The 12185-nt window shown below is 47.2% G+C and overlaps 1 protein-coding gene across 3 annotated transcripts in view; it reads left to right on the forward strand.

Annotated features, from left to right (window-relative positions):
- GFRA2 (GDNF family receptor alpha 2) overlaps nt 1-8882 on the forward strand; it is a 101113-nt gene extending 92231 nt beyond the window's left edge. For all 3 annotated transcript variants that reach the window (XM_065584612.1, XM_005285089.5, XM_065584611.1), the window contains 2 exons: nt 5473-5526; nt 7415-8882. In XM_065584612.1, coding sequence (XP_065440684.1) covers nt 5473-5526; nt 7415-7543 — 183 coding nt within the window. In that variant the 3' untranslated portion in view covers nt 7544-8882. The remainder of the gene's footprint in view (nt 1-5472; nt 5527-7414) is intronic.
- The last annotated feature ends 3303 nt before the right edge of the window (nt 8883-12185 follow it).

Below are 12185 nucleotides of genomic sequence, written 5' to 3' on the forward strand. Positions count from 1 at the left end.
CAGGATTCCAGGTGGGTTTGTCCAACTTGTGCGCTACTCTACTCAAGATCGCTAGATTAAAGCCAGCTCAGGTACGTCTACTCTACCAAACGATTGCAGTATAGCTCTACCCTAGGACTGAAAGATGTGTTGTTAGCTAGCTTGATCCAACACTTTCTAAAACTCTAGTAATGACAAGGTAAACTGCACTATAGCAAGGCTTTAACTCAACCCGTTTAGCACGTACTGTAGTACAATTTACCTCGTCTGGTCTAGAGTTTTAGAAGGTGTTGGGATCGAGATAGCTAACCCCATTCAATAACCTTCAATCCTAGTCTAGATGAAGCCTCAGACCCACCTGGAAATTACTGCTCCCCCTCATCCCTGCATCTGAAGCGGCGTTGCTGAAGGCAGGGGAAGCATCAAGCTACCACACTGATCAGGGTGGTGTACAGAGAGCTATTGGAATCACTCCGCTGGCCCCTGTCTTTTAATGTTTATCAGATGATAATGCCCAGAGGCCCTGATCTGCTCTGGGGACTGTACAAACACATAGAAAGACACGGTCCCTGCCCCGAAGAGCTAGCTAGATAGACAGGCATCTCCTACTCACAGTCCCAACCGGAGGATGATTCTCTGTCCACCTCTGCAGAAACAAAGTAAGTCTCTTCTTCTCCTTCAGGCTGGCGAGCACACGTGAAGGCAGCAATGTCACCCTTGGGCAGCCTCTAATTAGATCCGGCATGCTTGAGTAATTACATCTTATGTTTTCTAGTTACCACTCCGTGAGACAATCAGCAGCTCAATTTCATGCTAGAATTGCGGCACATCAGGGCCCCGCCGCCGCCTTGGTGGGCACTTGGCTCACTTTTCATTGTGAGACACGCTTGGCAGAATTGTTCTTCTTCTAAGTGGGAAGAAAGGGAAAAACAATGTTGTTATCAGCGTTACCGCATCTTCTGCTCCATTTGCCACCTGATGATGGAAGTGCTGGTGGTGGTGGTGGTGTGGCGGTATATTGCTGGAGTCAATAACTAGTGGACTAGTTTTGCTTGTAGTAAACCCAGTGAACTCCACTAGGTCAGACCCTGAGCTCAGTTGCTACTCAGGGAGAACTCAGTGGGAAGAGAGCTGGGTAAAATATTTTCGCTGTAACTCTTGTTTAGTGAAGAATGCAGATTTGGTTGGGAATTGGAGTTGGATCCAACCAAGTTTTGGTTGAAAAACACCTTAAAAAATCAGAAAAAATCAAAATGTTTCATTTTGACATTTTATGAAACAAAATATTTCTATTTTGGGGTGGGGGGTTCAGAACAACTTTGTGCTTCAAAATATCCTGTAATTTTATTGGACAAAACCTCCAGATATTTAAAAATGGTCCAGAACCCAAAACATTGTGATTTTGTCAAAACAAAACATTCCATTCAACCTGACATTTATTTATTTCTTTTTGTTTTTCGACTTGACGACATTTTTTGAAAAATTCATTTTCGGTTTGCCCTGGAACAATTTTTCTTGATTTTTTTCAGAATTGCCAGAGAACCAAAATGCCCATTATTAGCAATACTGTAATAGGAGTGATACCTGAGTAAAAACTGAGTAACACACAGGGCCTGGTTCTGATCCTCTATACTGTGAGGAGGGTCATGTTCTCTACTTGTGAAAACAGGCACAGCTCCATTGGCTTCAGTCAAGCTGCCCCAAATATACCAGCAGAGGACTTGGCCTGTGTTACTCCACTGACTTCAGGGGTGTGACACTGGATTTACTCCAAAATCAGGCTCAGTCACTCCTTTGTAAATCAGGAATAGCTCCATGGAAGTCAGTGGAGTTATTCCTGATGAATACCTGTGTGAGATCAGAATCTGACCCCGAGTGAGCAAGTCTGGATTCAACCCGCTGGGTAAATCAGGAGTATCTCCATTAAAGTCATTAGGCCTAATTCTCCTATCATGTACACTGGTGTGTCTCCATTGACTTCACCAGAGTTACTCCAGATATACACTAATGCAAGTGAGAGTGGAACTAAGCCCAGTGCAGTTACACCAACATTGACCTTACTGGGGTTACTCATATTTACACCAGTGTAGCTGAGAAGAGAAATATGCACTTAGCTTTGCAGGTCGTACTACTTTGTCAAGAATTAAGGTGTGCTCTGTCGGTGAGAGCCAGGGGACTAGAAAGCACTCCTGGGATTCAGGTCTAGGTCTGCTACTGACTCACTATCTGACACCGGGCAAGAAAATGAAAAGAAAAAGTTAGCTTGTATTTTTTGAAATTCTGTAAAAGGTTTTCTTGGACGAGCAGCGATAGCCCCATGTGTGTGTCCTCGTGTGTATTTGTGGATGTGCGTGCGCTTGACCATTGTGCAGTGGTGGCCTCCCTGGGAGCACTGTGGGCTCTGAAGTGTGAATGAAAATCCCGTGCCCCAGCAACTCACTCCATAGTACAAATCCCACTTTCCTGAGTCTGTTCACTTCCCCTTTAACTCTGTTTGAGTCGCAAAAGGATGAAAGGAAGAGATGAGTCTAATGGCCCCATCTCACTTCACATTGAGAGACTTCAGTGCTTTTATGGCCATCTTCAGCACTAAAAGGCCTATTGTAGCGAGACTGGGAGAGCTTCTTGTTAGTGCTTTTGTTCTTGAACTGTACCTGCTCCTTTCAGAGGCTTATTCCCCTCCCTCAGCTTACCTTTCTCAGATCTCTCTCACAAGAGTTTCATGGGAGAGCATGGCTTATGTATGATTGGCCAGTCCGCAGACTTGGAACCAGTGGTTGAAATTGGGCAAAACCCACAGCCCCTTTCAGACTGACACAAAATGGAAGGATAATTAGGCTTGTGTACACTCCGGAGTAGCCCTGATGGCCCGAAGTCGGAGTAGCTGTACCGCTGCCAAACCCAAGTGCAGCACAAGCAGTGGCAGTGGCCTCTAGGTACTTATGCTCCAGTTTTTAGCTCAGGCCTCTGAAGCCATGGAAACTTGTAATTGGAATCACCACCAGTTAGCTCAGTTCGTGCAAACCCCAACTTGTCCTTGTCTGTGCTTGTGCTGGCCCATAATGGCTGAGTCGGGGCTGTTGCTGGTGGGAGACCAGGCATAAAATAGTCTGTAGGGGCAACACACCTGATACAGAATCTGAACTCTTCTCAGGGCTATTTCCCCATCCCCACAGCCCCTGCCCTGCAGCATGCAACAAGCGCCATTCGCTCCTAAGCTACATTGAACTGCTTCTGCTCCCTGGCTGGATTCTGATGTGGGGTTTGTCTTCACTAGAAATGTAGGTGATGTCAGAACACAGCCATCAGGAGTCACGTTAACCAACACAATGTTAAACACATCTTGCAGTCAGGGTCCACAGGGGTCTATATTGATTGAGGGGATTGAGCCTATATATCGTTTCAGGAGGGTTCGCCCATAACACAATGCTGAATGCAATAGTCCCAGCAAAGTCATGTTTGACGGCATGTCAGTTAACATGACTCGTCAAGGATGTGTTCTAACACAACCTGGCATTCCAGTGAAGGCAAGGTCTCCTCTCCAGGTTTGTCTTCACTGCAGGGTTAGCTTGAGCTATCGACACTTGAGTTAACGCCTCTCAAGTGCGAGTGGCCATACAGCAAACAACGCTCGAGTTGCACTAGCTCCAGCATCTGCAGCGCTCGAACTCCAGCCCCCATCCAACAAGCCAGCTAGCCTCAGTTGAAAGCAACACTTATCTTAAGCTAGAGATGCGTGTGCGTGGATGGAAATTGGTTTACCTCAAGATAACACTGCTGGGAAGACAGGCCCTTAGATAACTAGCCCATCCTGATGCAGATTCAGAATTTCCTCTCAAAGGGTATGTCTACACTGCAATTAGACACGGCTGGCCTGTGCCAGCCGACTCGGGCTTGCAGGGCTCGGTCTGTGGCTCTGTTTATTTGAGGTGTAGATGATTCGGCGTGGGCTGCAGCTGAGCTCTGTGACCCTCCCACCTTGCGGGGTCCTAGAGCCCAGGCTCCAGCCTGAGCCTGGACATCTACACTGCAATTAAACGGACCCACAACCCGAGCCCTGCAAACCTGTCAGCTGGCACAGGCCAGCCGCGATTTTTTAATTGCAGTGTGGACGTACCCTGTGTGTGAAATTTTACATCATGAGTGTTTGTGCCGTGAGTTCCTCAGAGCAGGGACTGTCTCTTGCTAGATGTTTGTATGGCACCTAACATAGTGGGGGCCCCAACTCGGGTGGGGCCTGGTAGCTGTATTGCCATATAAAAAATAATAATGATATCTGGATTCATCTGCTTGAAGACTTTCAGGCAAGGAACACGTAGTCAATCGAGTTTGCAGAAGTTGAATGAATATTTGCAGATTTATTTTGTTTGCACTATCTGCCCAGATCTAGGCAGGAGTCCAGCAGAGAGGCTAAGCAGCCCAGGGAGCGAGGGATGAGAATTTTCTTTCTTCTCTCCTTCTCAAAGCTTTTCTGGCAGCCCCAGCGTACACAGAGCACACAGAGAGACTTAATGTTTCAACACCAGACACACACTCTGAACTGCCTTCAAATGCCCCATGCAAATGTGGAACCCTGGTAATTGCAGGCCTGTGATCAGAATAAAAACAATTCGGGATGCCCTTGTAGGCCGGCTCTGCAAGGACAGTGGAAAACGACAAAAGTTCAGCTCCAATGAAATTGGGCTTAGTGTGCTCCGGAGGGACAGCTTGTTTGAGCGGGGCTGGTGGAATGAGTCAGGTCTTTAGAACCTAGGGTACGGAACAGGCCAGCACATTCCTTTCTTACCAGCTAAAGGGAATGATTTGTCTCATCTGCAACGTAACACCAGAGGTAGATCTTACTGCTTTTTTTGAGATTAAAGAGAAATGACAAGAAGGAGGAAGCTTGCTCGGGAATTGCCTGACAAAGATGGTTCCTCACACCCACTTTATTGTGTCGCAGACTGTGAGGAGTGACCAGTGATGTTCCATGGCGGTTACAGGTGTTAATCTCTGACCAAGCACAGTCTGTCCACGATCAGGAGCGACGCCAGGGTTTTTGCCGCCCTATGTGGGGGGTCCTTCCACGCTCCCGGTCTTCGGGGCAGTTCGGCAGCAGGTCCCAGAGCGTGGAAGGACCCCCCACCGCAGAATTGCCACCCCCCAAATCCTGCTGCCCTAGGCGACTGCCTAGATCGCCTAAATGGAAGCGCTGGCCCTGTCCACGGTGCAGCATGGATGGCCTATTACTTAAAGCAAGTGCCTGGGAGTCAGGACTCCTGGGTTCTATTTCCAGTTCTGTGAAGGAATGTAATATAGTGGCTCCTGTGCTCTGTTCTCCTCTGCCACAAACTTAATGTGTGATCCTGGGCAAGTCACTTTAGCTCTTTCTGCCTCCGTTTCCCCATCTATAAAATGGGGGTAATGATAGTTGGCTACCAGGTCTGATTTCAGGTTGCTTGAAACCCTGAGACCTTTGGCAAGACCTCCTGGCTTGTTCTTTCTCCTCCACAGGAACATGGACCGAAGCTAAACAAATCCAAAGAGCACAGTCTCTGCTTCTCGGAGGTATGTGTCATGGCGTCTCCTGGGAAGAGAGAAAGGGGCAGGCTGGAGAGCATGGAAGTGTGAGCATGGGGATGCTTTGTGCCATGCATACATGCCAATAGAGGCAAGAGATGGAGTCAGATGGAGTTACAAATGAGTCTCAGCATATCTACTGGGACAGTAAGGTTTCTCTAAGCTGAGCTGGTTTTCCAGGGTTGTATCTACAGGGCGACAAGGAATTAAAGAAAACAGCCAAGCTTTTAAAATCCCATGAGCCTGTCCCTACTCCATTTCCACATCTCAGTGGCACTGTATGTGTGTATCCCTAACACCTACTCACCCCTGTTGTGTTTTGCGGGCTCTAGAATATGTGCTAACCCCAATTACAGCCCGACTCTGCAATGTTCTATATGTTCAATCTGAAGTGTTCCTATAGGACTCCAGCCTGAGCCTGAGTGTCTACGCTGCAATTTTACAGCCCAAATCAGCAGACCCGGGCCAGCAACTGGTGTTTAATTGCTGTGTAGACATACCCATTGCCCCATCACCTAGGAATCTAGGCATTGTCCAGGCAATGAAACAATGGGAAGTTGAAGGGGCCAAGCATCTTGCCAGAGAGTGCTTAGCATCTTAGGCCTTGTCTACACTAGAGAACTGAACCATTTCTATTCAGCTGGATTAAACACAAATGGTTTAGCGTGTCCACATTAGCCAGGCTGAATCGGTTTAAGGTCCCCTTGCAGGTTTGTTTCTCATCACACTAAAGCAATACAGTTGCAATGCCCTCTGGGTACCTCTCCCACAGTACTCAGCTCAGCTTCTGTATGCAGTGCATTCTGGGAGATTTCACAAGGCCACTGGTGCATCGTAGGATAGCAGTGGGAGGCATAGCATTACTGTTCAGCTAGACCGCGTCCATACTGGCATCATAATGACTGAGACTCAAAGGGTGTTTTGATTAGATCCGCTGAAGCAGAGTTGGCTCAGAACAGCTGTGACCTGGCAGATTTGTGAAGAGCTGGTTGACATGATATTTTTTCTCTTCAGATCATGAAATGTTGCTGGAATTTTTAAATACCAAAAAAGGGGAAATTCTGGACTAAATTTTCACAGAAAAAATCACCTGTTGATTTTTTTCAACAAATTATAGAGCAGGGTTGACATTTTCAAAATTTTGGGGGGGGAAAAACCCTAAAAAATTTTGGGAAATAATCAAAATTTTGAAATGAAAAATTCAGTTTTGAAAAAAATCAAAAATGTGGGGGGAAAATCCAATTTTAGAGAAAAAATGCAAGCTCTTTGATTTCTTTGAACCCCCTCCCAAATTCAGAAGAAAATTAAAAACTATTTCCCAAAGATCCCCACCCCACCCCTGTAGCCAACCAGATTTGGCTACAGTTGGTAGCACGATTTTTCAGCGATGAGGGGAAAAGCCACTGGAACAAGCTACCAAGGGAAGTAGTAGATTATCCATCTCTTGATGTCTTCAAATCAATATTGGATCCCTTGCTGGAAGATATGCTGTAGATAGACACAAGTTACCGGGCTCAATACAGAGATAACTGGCTGTTATTCTCTGGCCTGAGTTATGCAGGAGTCAAACTAGAAGATGTATTGGTCCCTCCTGGTCTTAAAATCTATGAGCAGTTAGAAACAGTCAAGTATCAGAGGGGTAGCTGTGTTAGTCTGGATCTGTAAAAAGCGACAAGGAGTCCTGTGGCACCTTATAGACTAACAGATGTATTGGAGCATAAGCTTTCGTGGGTGAATACCCGCTTCATCAGATGCACCAAACAGTGTTTATTATAGCAGATACATTATTCCAAGATAAGCTCAGATGCTTTCCCTTATGCAAACACAGAGCTCTGCCACTGAACTAAACTCCTGTTTTCCATTCCTTTGCCCACAGACACAGCTGACCACAGACATTATGCCAGACCAGAAGACTTTTGTGGACCAGAAGGCATCTGGCAGCCGACATTCAGCCAGGGGTATCCTCTCTGTTCTCCCATTCCTTCTCGTGAAACTGGCGTTATAAAGGAGAGAGGAGCCGCATTGTGAAGGAAATGCCAACAAAACCCACACTCGCGCGCGCACACTCCCAAAAACTCTTGCAAGAATTCTCTCTCTCAAGTTGTGTTCTCCCAGGGTTTCTGCTTTTGAGAAATTAAATAAAAGAGAATCCTTGTGTCAGACACTTAATGTGCAAGAATAGAGTTAACGCTGGCCCTGGAAGCACCGACCTCTGGGTGGACATGCATCCCAGCGGATGAACTTTGATCATTTTCTTTTATAGATACTTATGGTTTTTTTCCTTTCTGAAGCAAGAGCTTGAGACTCACAACAAACTGGAACACACACACACACATACACGCGTGCACACACGAACAATGGATCCAAAGCTGTGAACAGAACTAGGGGGAACAGGCGGTGACCTACTGAAGCTTTGGTGAAGGCCAAGGGACAGAGAATGACCTGCCACTTCCTGGATGGACTCTGGCAGCGCCAGGATCACTATAGCTGTTTGCAGGAGGATGGAACGAAGAACAGAGACCTTTTTTCCTTCCCCATGTTCAGTTTCTCTTTGCTGCTTGAGAATTCTATGTTTAATTCCCACCACAGATGAAGTCTGGTATTCTGTATCCTGGGAGATCCACATGCTAGTGTTTTACGTCCCACACTCAAATCACGGTGGGGCAGGTGTGTGTGTGGGGGGACAATGAACGTTTCACATGCGGACCCCAATCTCCCCTTTGAGGCTGCATCCCTGCCTGGATGGGCGAACACTGGATCAGAATGCAGGCAGCTTGGAACCCAGGGGATTCTTTTGCCAGTTCCAAGGGGAGGGGGGTGTCTCTTTAAATCTTTTCCTTTCCTGGGTTTGGCGAAAATTTTAAAATCAAAGACAAAAACCTCCACTGTTAAAAGGTTGTCTCGATGTTTCCAAATTGCTCTTTTGATGGGGATCTTTTCCTTTTATCCTGTTGGGTTTGGGTTGGATTGGAGAGGCCATCCATGGATGGAGGTCTCTGTATATTACTCTCTTTCCATTTTCTTTTGTTTTATATATACATATATAGTGTATGTATATAGAGACAGCCTATATCTACATATATGTATGTATATACATAACCATATACATATACTGTGTGACTTTTTTTTGTAATTCCTTTCTTTCCTTTTTTTAAAATGATCAAACAACAACAAAAATGTATTATTGTAAAATTTATTTTTTTTAATAATGTCTATAATGGAAAAAAAATAAACCAAGAACAAAAACAAAACCTTAATTCTCCCAGCCTCTGATGGGGCTTCGGGAACAGGAGAGCGACCCATAAGTTTAACCAATGGCTAAAATAAACATCATAGGAAGCAAATGGTGTCCTGTTTAGTTTAAAGCGCCTGGCCCCTGCTGCTCCGTGGATGTCCTTGTGCTGGTTGTGGCCAGTGCCCCCACCAAGTGCAGCAGCGGTCAAGGAGGGTGGCTTCTAAATGGCCGTTTGTGGCACATTCATGGAAACTGGAAGCAGAGGGATGACTGGGCTGGCAGGGAGAAGGCATTTGTCCACACTCGGTAGTCAGGTATCTTACGTTCCGTGGGAGATCAGGTAATCTCTCTATTTTAAGTACTTATATGGTCCCATTACCACAGTGTCTGTTCACCTCATAGTCTCTATGCATTTATTCTCACCACACCCATATAAGGCTGGGCACTGCTGTTATCCCCAGGAACTGAGGCCCAGAGAGGCTAAAGGGAAGATTTTTCAAAAGCATCTCAGTGACTTAGGAGCTTATGTCTCATTTTCAAACCTGACTGAGGTACTGAGAGACTCAGTTCTATTGGCTTTCAAAGGTTCCAAAGTGCCCAAGTCCCTTCTCTCAGGCTCCTAAGTCTGCTAAGTAGTTAGGGCCAGATTTTTAAAGCTATCTAGGCCCTGAACAAAGCAGCTAAGTGCCTCATGGGATTTTCAAAAGTGCCCAACTCCCACTGACTAGGTGCTAGCTGCATCCTTAGGCACCTAAACACCTTTAAAAATCTGGCCTCTAGTGACTTACTCAGGGAGACTGTGACAGAGCAGGGAAGTGAATCCAGCTCTCCTGAGTCCTGTCACCTAAATGCTGCCCCATCCTTTCCCATAACCCCACCTTTAGCTGTACTGGCCCATCCACTCTGGAATCCCACCCTCCAGGTTCCCCATCAGGATTCGTTGCTTGGAGGGGTCTGGGTTTTCTCTGTGACCCTTCCCTGTAGAACGACTCCTGTACGGTTGGTTTGTATATCCTTCAAGCTCCTCTCCCCGCATCTCCTTGCGTTTACTGTTTAGAGATGCTTCTCAATGCCTGTGTGAGTGGCTTCAGGTGTTTCCCACTGTCAATGATTGGGGATGAGGAGCTACTCGTGCACGTGCCTACTTATATGCTGTGCGTGAAGGATCCCTAGCACTCTCTGGAAATGACACCTGTTACTGATGGCATTAACAGTACCCTCAGCAGTGCCCGTCTTAGGGAGAGAGCTTGGTGCCTGCTATCTTCAGCCCCTGGGCTTGACGCGGTGGAGCTGTGTGATACAGATTTGGCAGAACGAAGCATGGTTTAGGGTTTGCATAACACAGTTGATCAGATCTGAGAGGGTTTTTTGCAAAGCCAGGTCTGTGTCCTGGTTATCGGATTCCCTTGGAGTTTGCAGGGCAAGATGAGACTGAACCTCCTTCTGCTTTGGGTCTCCCCCTGCTACCTTATAGCTCTGCAAGAGACGGCTCCCTGCAGAATGAGAGAGTTGCATTATGGGAGGAAGAGCCACTGCTATGGCCATGTGTACTCTTAACTCTGCAGAAATGGGCCCCCTTCACTGGAGGGGAAACGGCTCCTTCCTTATGAAACACAGAACTGTGTGATTCAATGGAGTGGGGCAGAAAATCACAGAATTCTTCCCCGAATCCTACCACACACATGCAAGCCCCCACCCTCGGCATGAACACATTCGACAAAGGCCCCCAAAGAGGAGAATCATGTTGTCCCCAAGGCTACTTGAAATTTGCCAGGGGAGGAGTTTTGCAAAGAGCAGTGAGATAAGCCCTCTCAGAGCCTGCACTGAACACCAGATGCCCTGTTGTTTAGCCACAAGTCCTCAGTCTCCTGCAGGAATGGAATCCTGCACAATCACAATTCCACAGTCCTCTTTTTATCACCGTGTTGTGCATCCTCTGAGAACAATTTGGGCTGCACTCCTGCTTTCTATAACTCCTTATGGGCTGAGGGAGGCTCAACTGATCAAGCTTTTTCATAAGCAAAGTTCCCGTCAAGAAAGGGGATCTCTTGTACACATAAATGGCCCTGGACACTGGATGGATGGGATGGACTGGTGCTCTGAGGTGGCAGTGAGATTTGTTCTCAGGTGCTTTGCTGGCTGATTCTAGCTCACAGGCTCAGAGTCTAACTGATCACCAGATTCAGGGTCGGGAAGGAATTTTCCCCCAGGTCAGCTTGTTGGTAATCTTGGAGTTCTTTGCCTTGCTCTGCAGCGTGGGCTGTAGTTCGCCTGCAGGGATCATCTGGATATAGCTCACGATTGCAGAGGTGTCAGGCATTGGTGAACCTTGGTCCCTCCAGTTCTCTGCCGGTGGCAAATAACAGTTTATTCTCTTGAGGACTGTAATACTTTGTCTAATTCTGGCGGTTGGGTTCGGTGTAACGATGGTGTTTCGTGGCCCAACCGAAGGTCAGAGTAGGTGATCTGGTGGTCCCATCTGGCCTTAAACCCTAGGACTCTGTGACGAGGAGCAAATGGCTGCTCTCTGCTCTGTGCTCAGAGCTCCCATAGCAGTAGTGGGAGGGTGAAATTCACTCCGGTGTATAGGACCAGCATCACGTTACAAAGTGGGACTTAGCTGATACCCGGGCTTTGCACTGGCACTCCGCACAGGGTGAATTTCACCCCTTACAATGCCTTGAGCACCTGCATTGCAAGTTGACTTCAACAGACTTTACAGCTGCTCAGCATCAGTCCCTCAGCACCGAGTGCTGTGTTTGATGTGCTGCGTGGAATGAAGCTAGCTGACAGGATCCCCTTGTGAACAGTAAGCAGCAAGCACTGCACAGCCCCTCCTCCAAGGAACAAAAAGTGAAACTGATCATTTCTTGGATGCCAGTATCCGTGTTACAGATCAGGGCTCCCCTGTGCTGTGAACTGCACATACACATAGTATCCCTGCACTACAGCAGGGAGGTGTAATTCCCAGCTCGGATACATGTTGACAAGCCAACTTAGCCGTGTGGCCACATCGGCACAGAGGGCGGCTCAAGCAAGCTGCCAGAGTACAAACCCATCTGAGATCCTAGGTGCATACTCCAGTAGATGGCCTGAGCAGAGCTAAAGCATGTGCATCTACCCACACTGGGAATTACACCTCCAGCTGCAGCATAGATGCACCCATAGAAAGAGACAGCAGTGCCTGCCCCCAAAGCACTTACAGGCTAAATAAACAAAACAAATGGGGGGGGGGGAGGGTTAAAATGACGCACCCAAGATCACCCAACAAGCCAGTGGCGGAGCCAGGAACAGATCATTATTTCTGACTCTCCGACCAGTGCTCAACTCTTTGGACCACACTGCCTCTCGCTATTTGAGCCATATGTGTCACATACGCTTCGGTTACTGACAAAACCAGTAGCTACCACTC

Source organism: Chrysemys picta, chromosome 2 (genome assembly GCF_011386835.1).
Source record: "Chrysemys picta bellii isolate R12L10 chromosome 2, ASM1138683v2, whole genome shotgun sequence".
In the NCBI taxonomy this organism is placed as follows: Eukaryota; Metazoa; Chordata; order Testudines; family Emydidae; genus Chrysemys; species Chrysemys picta.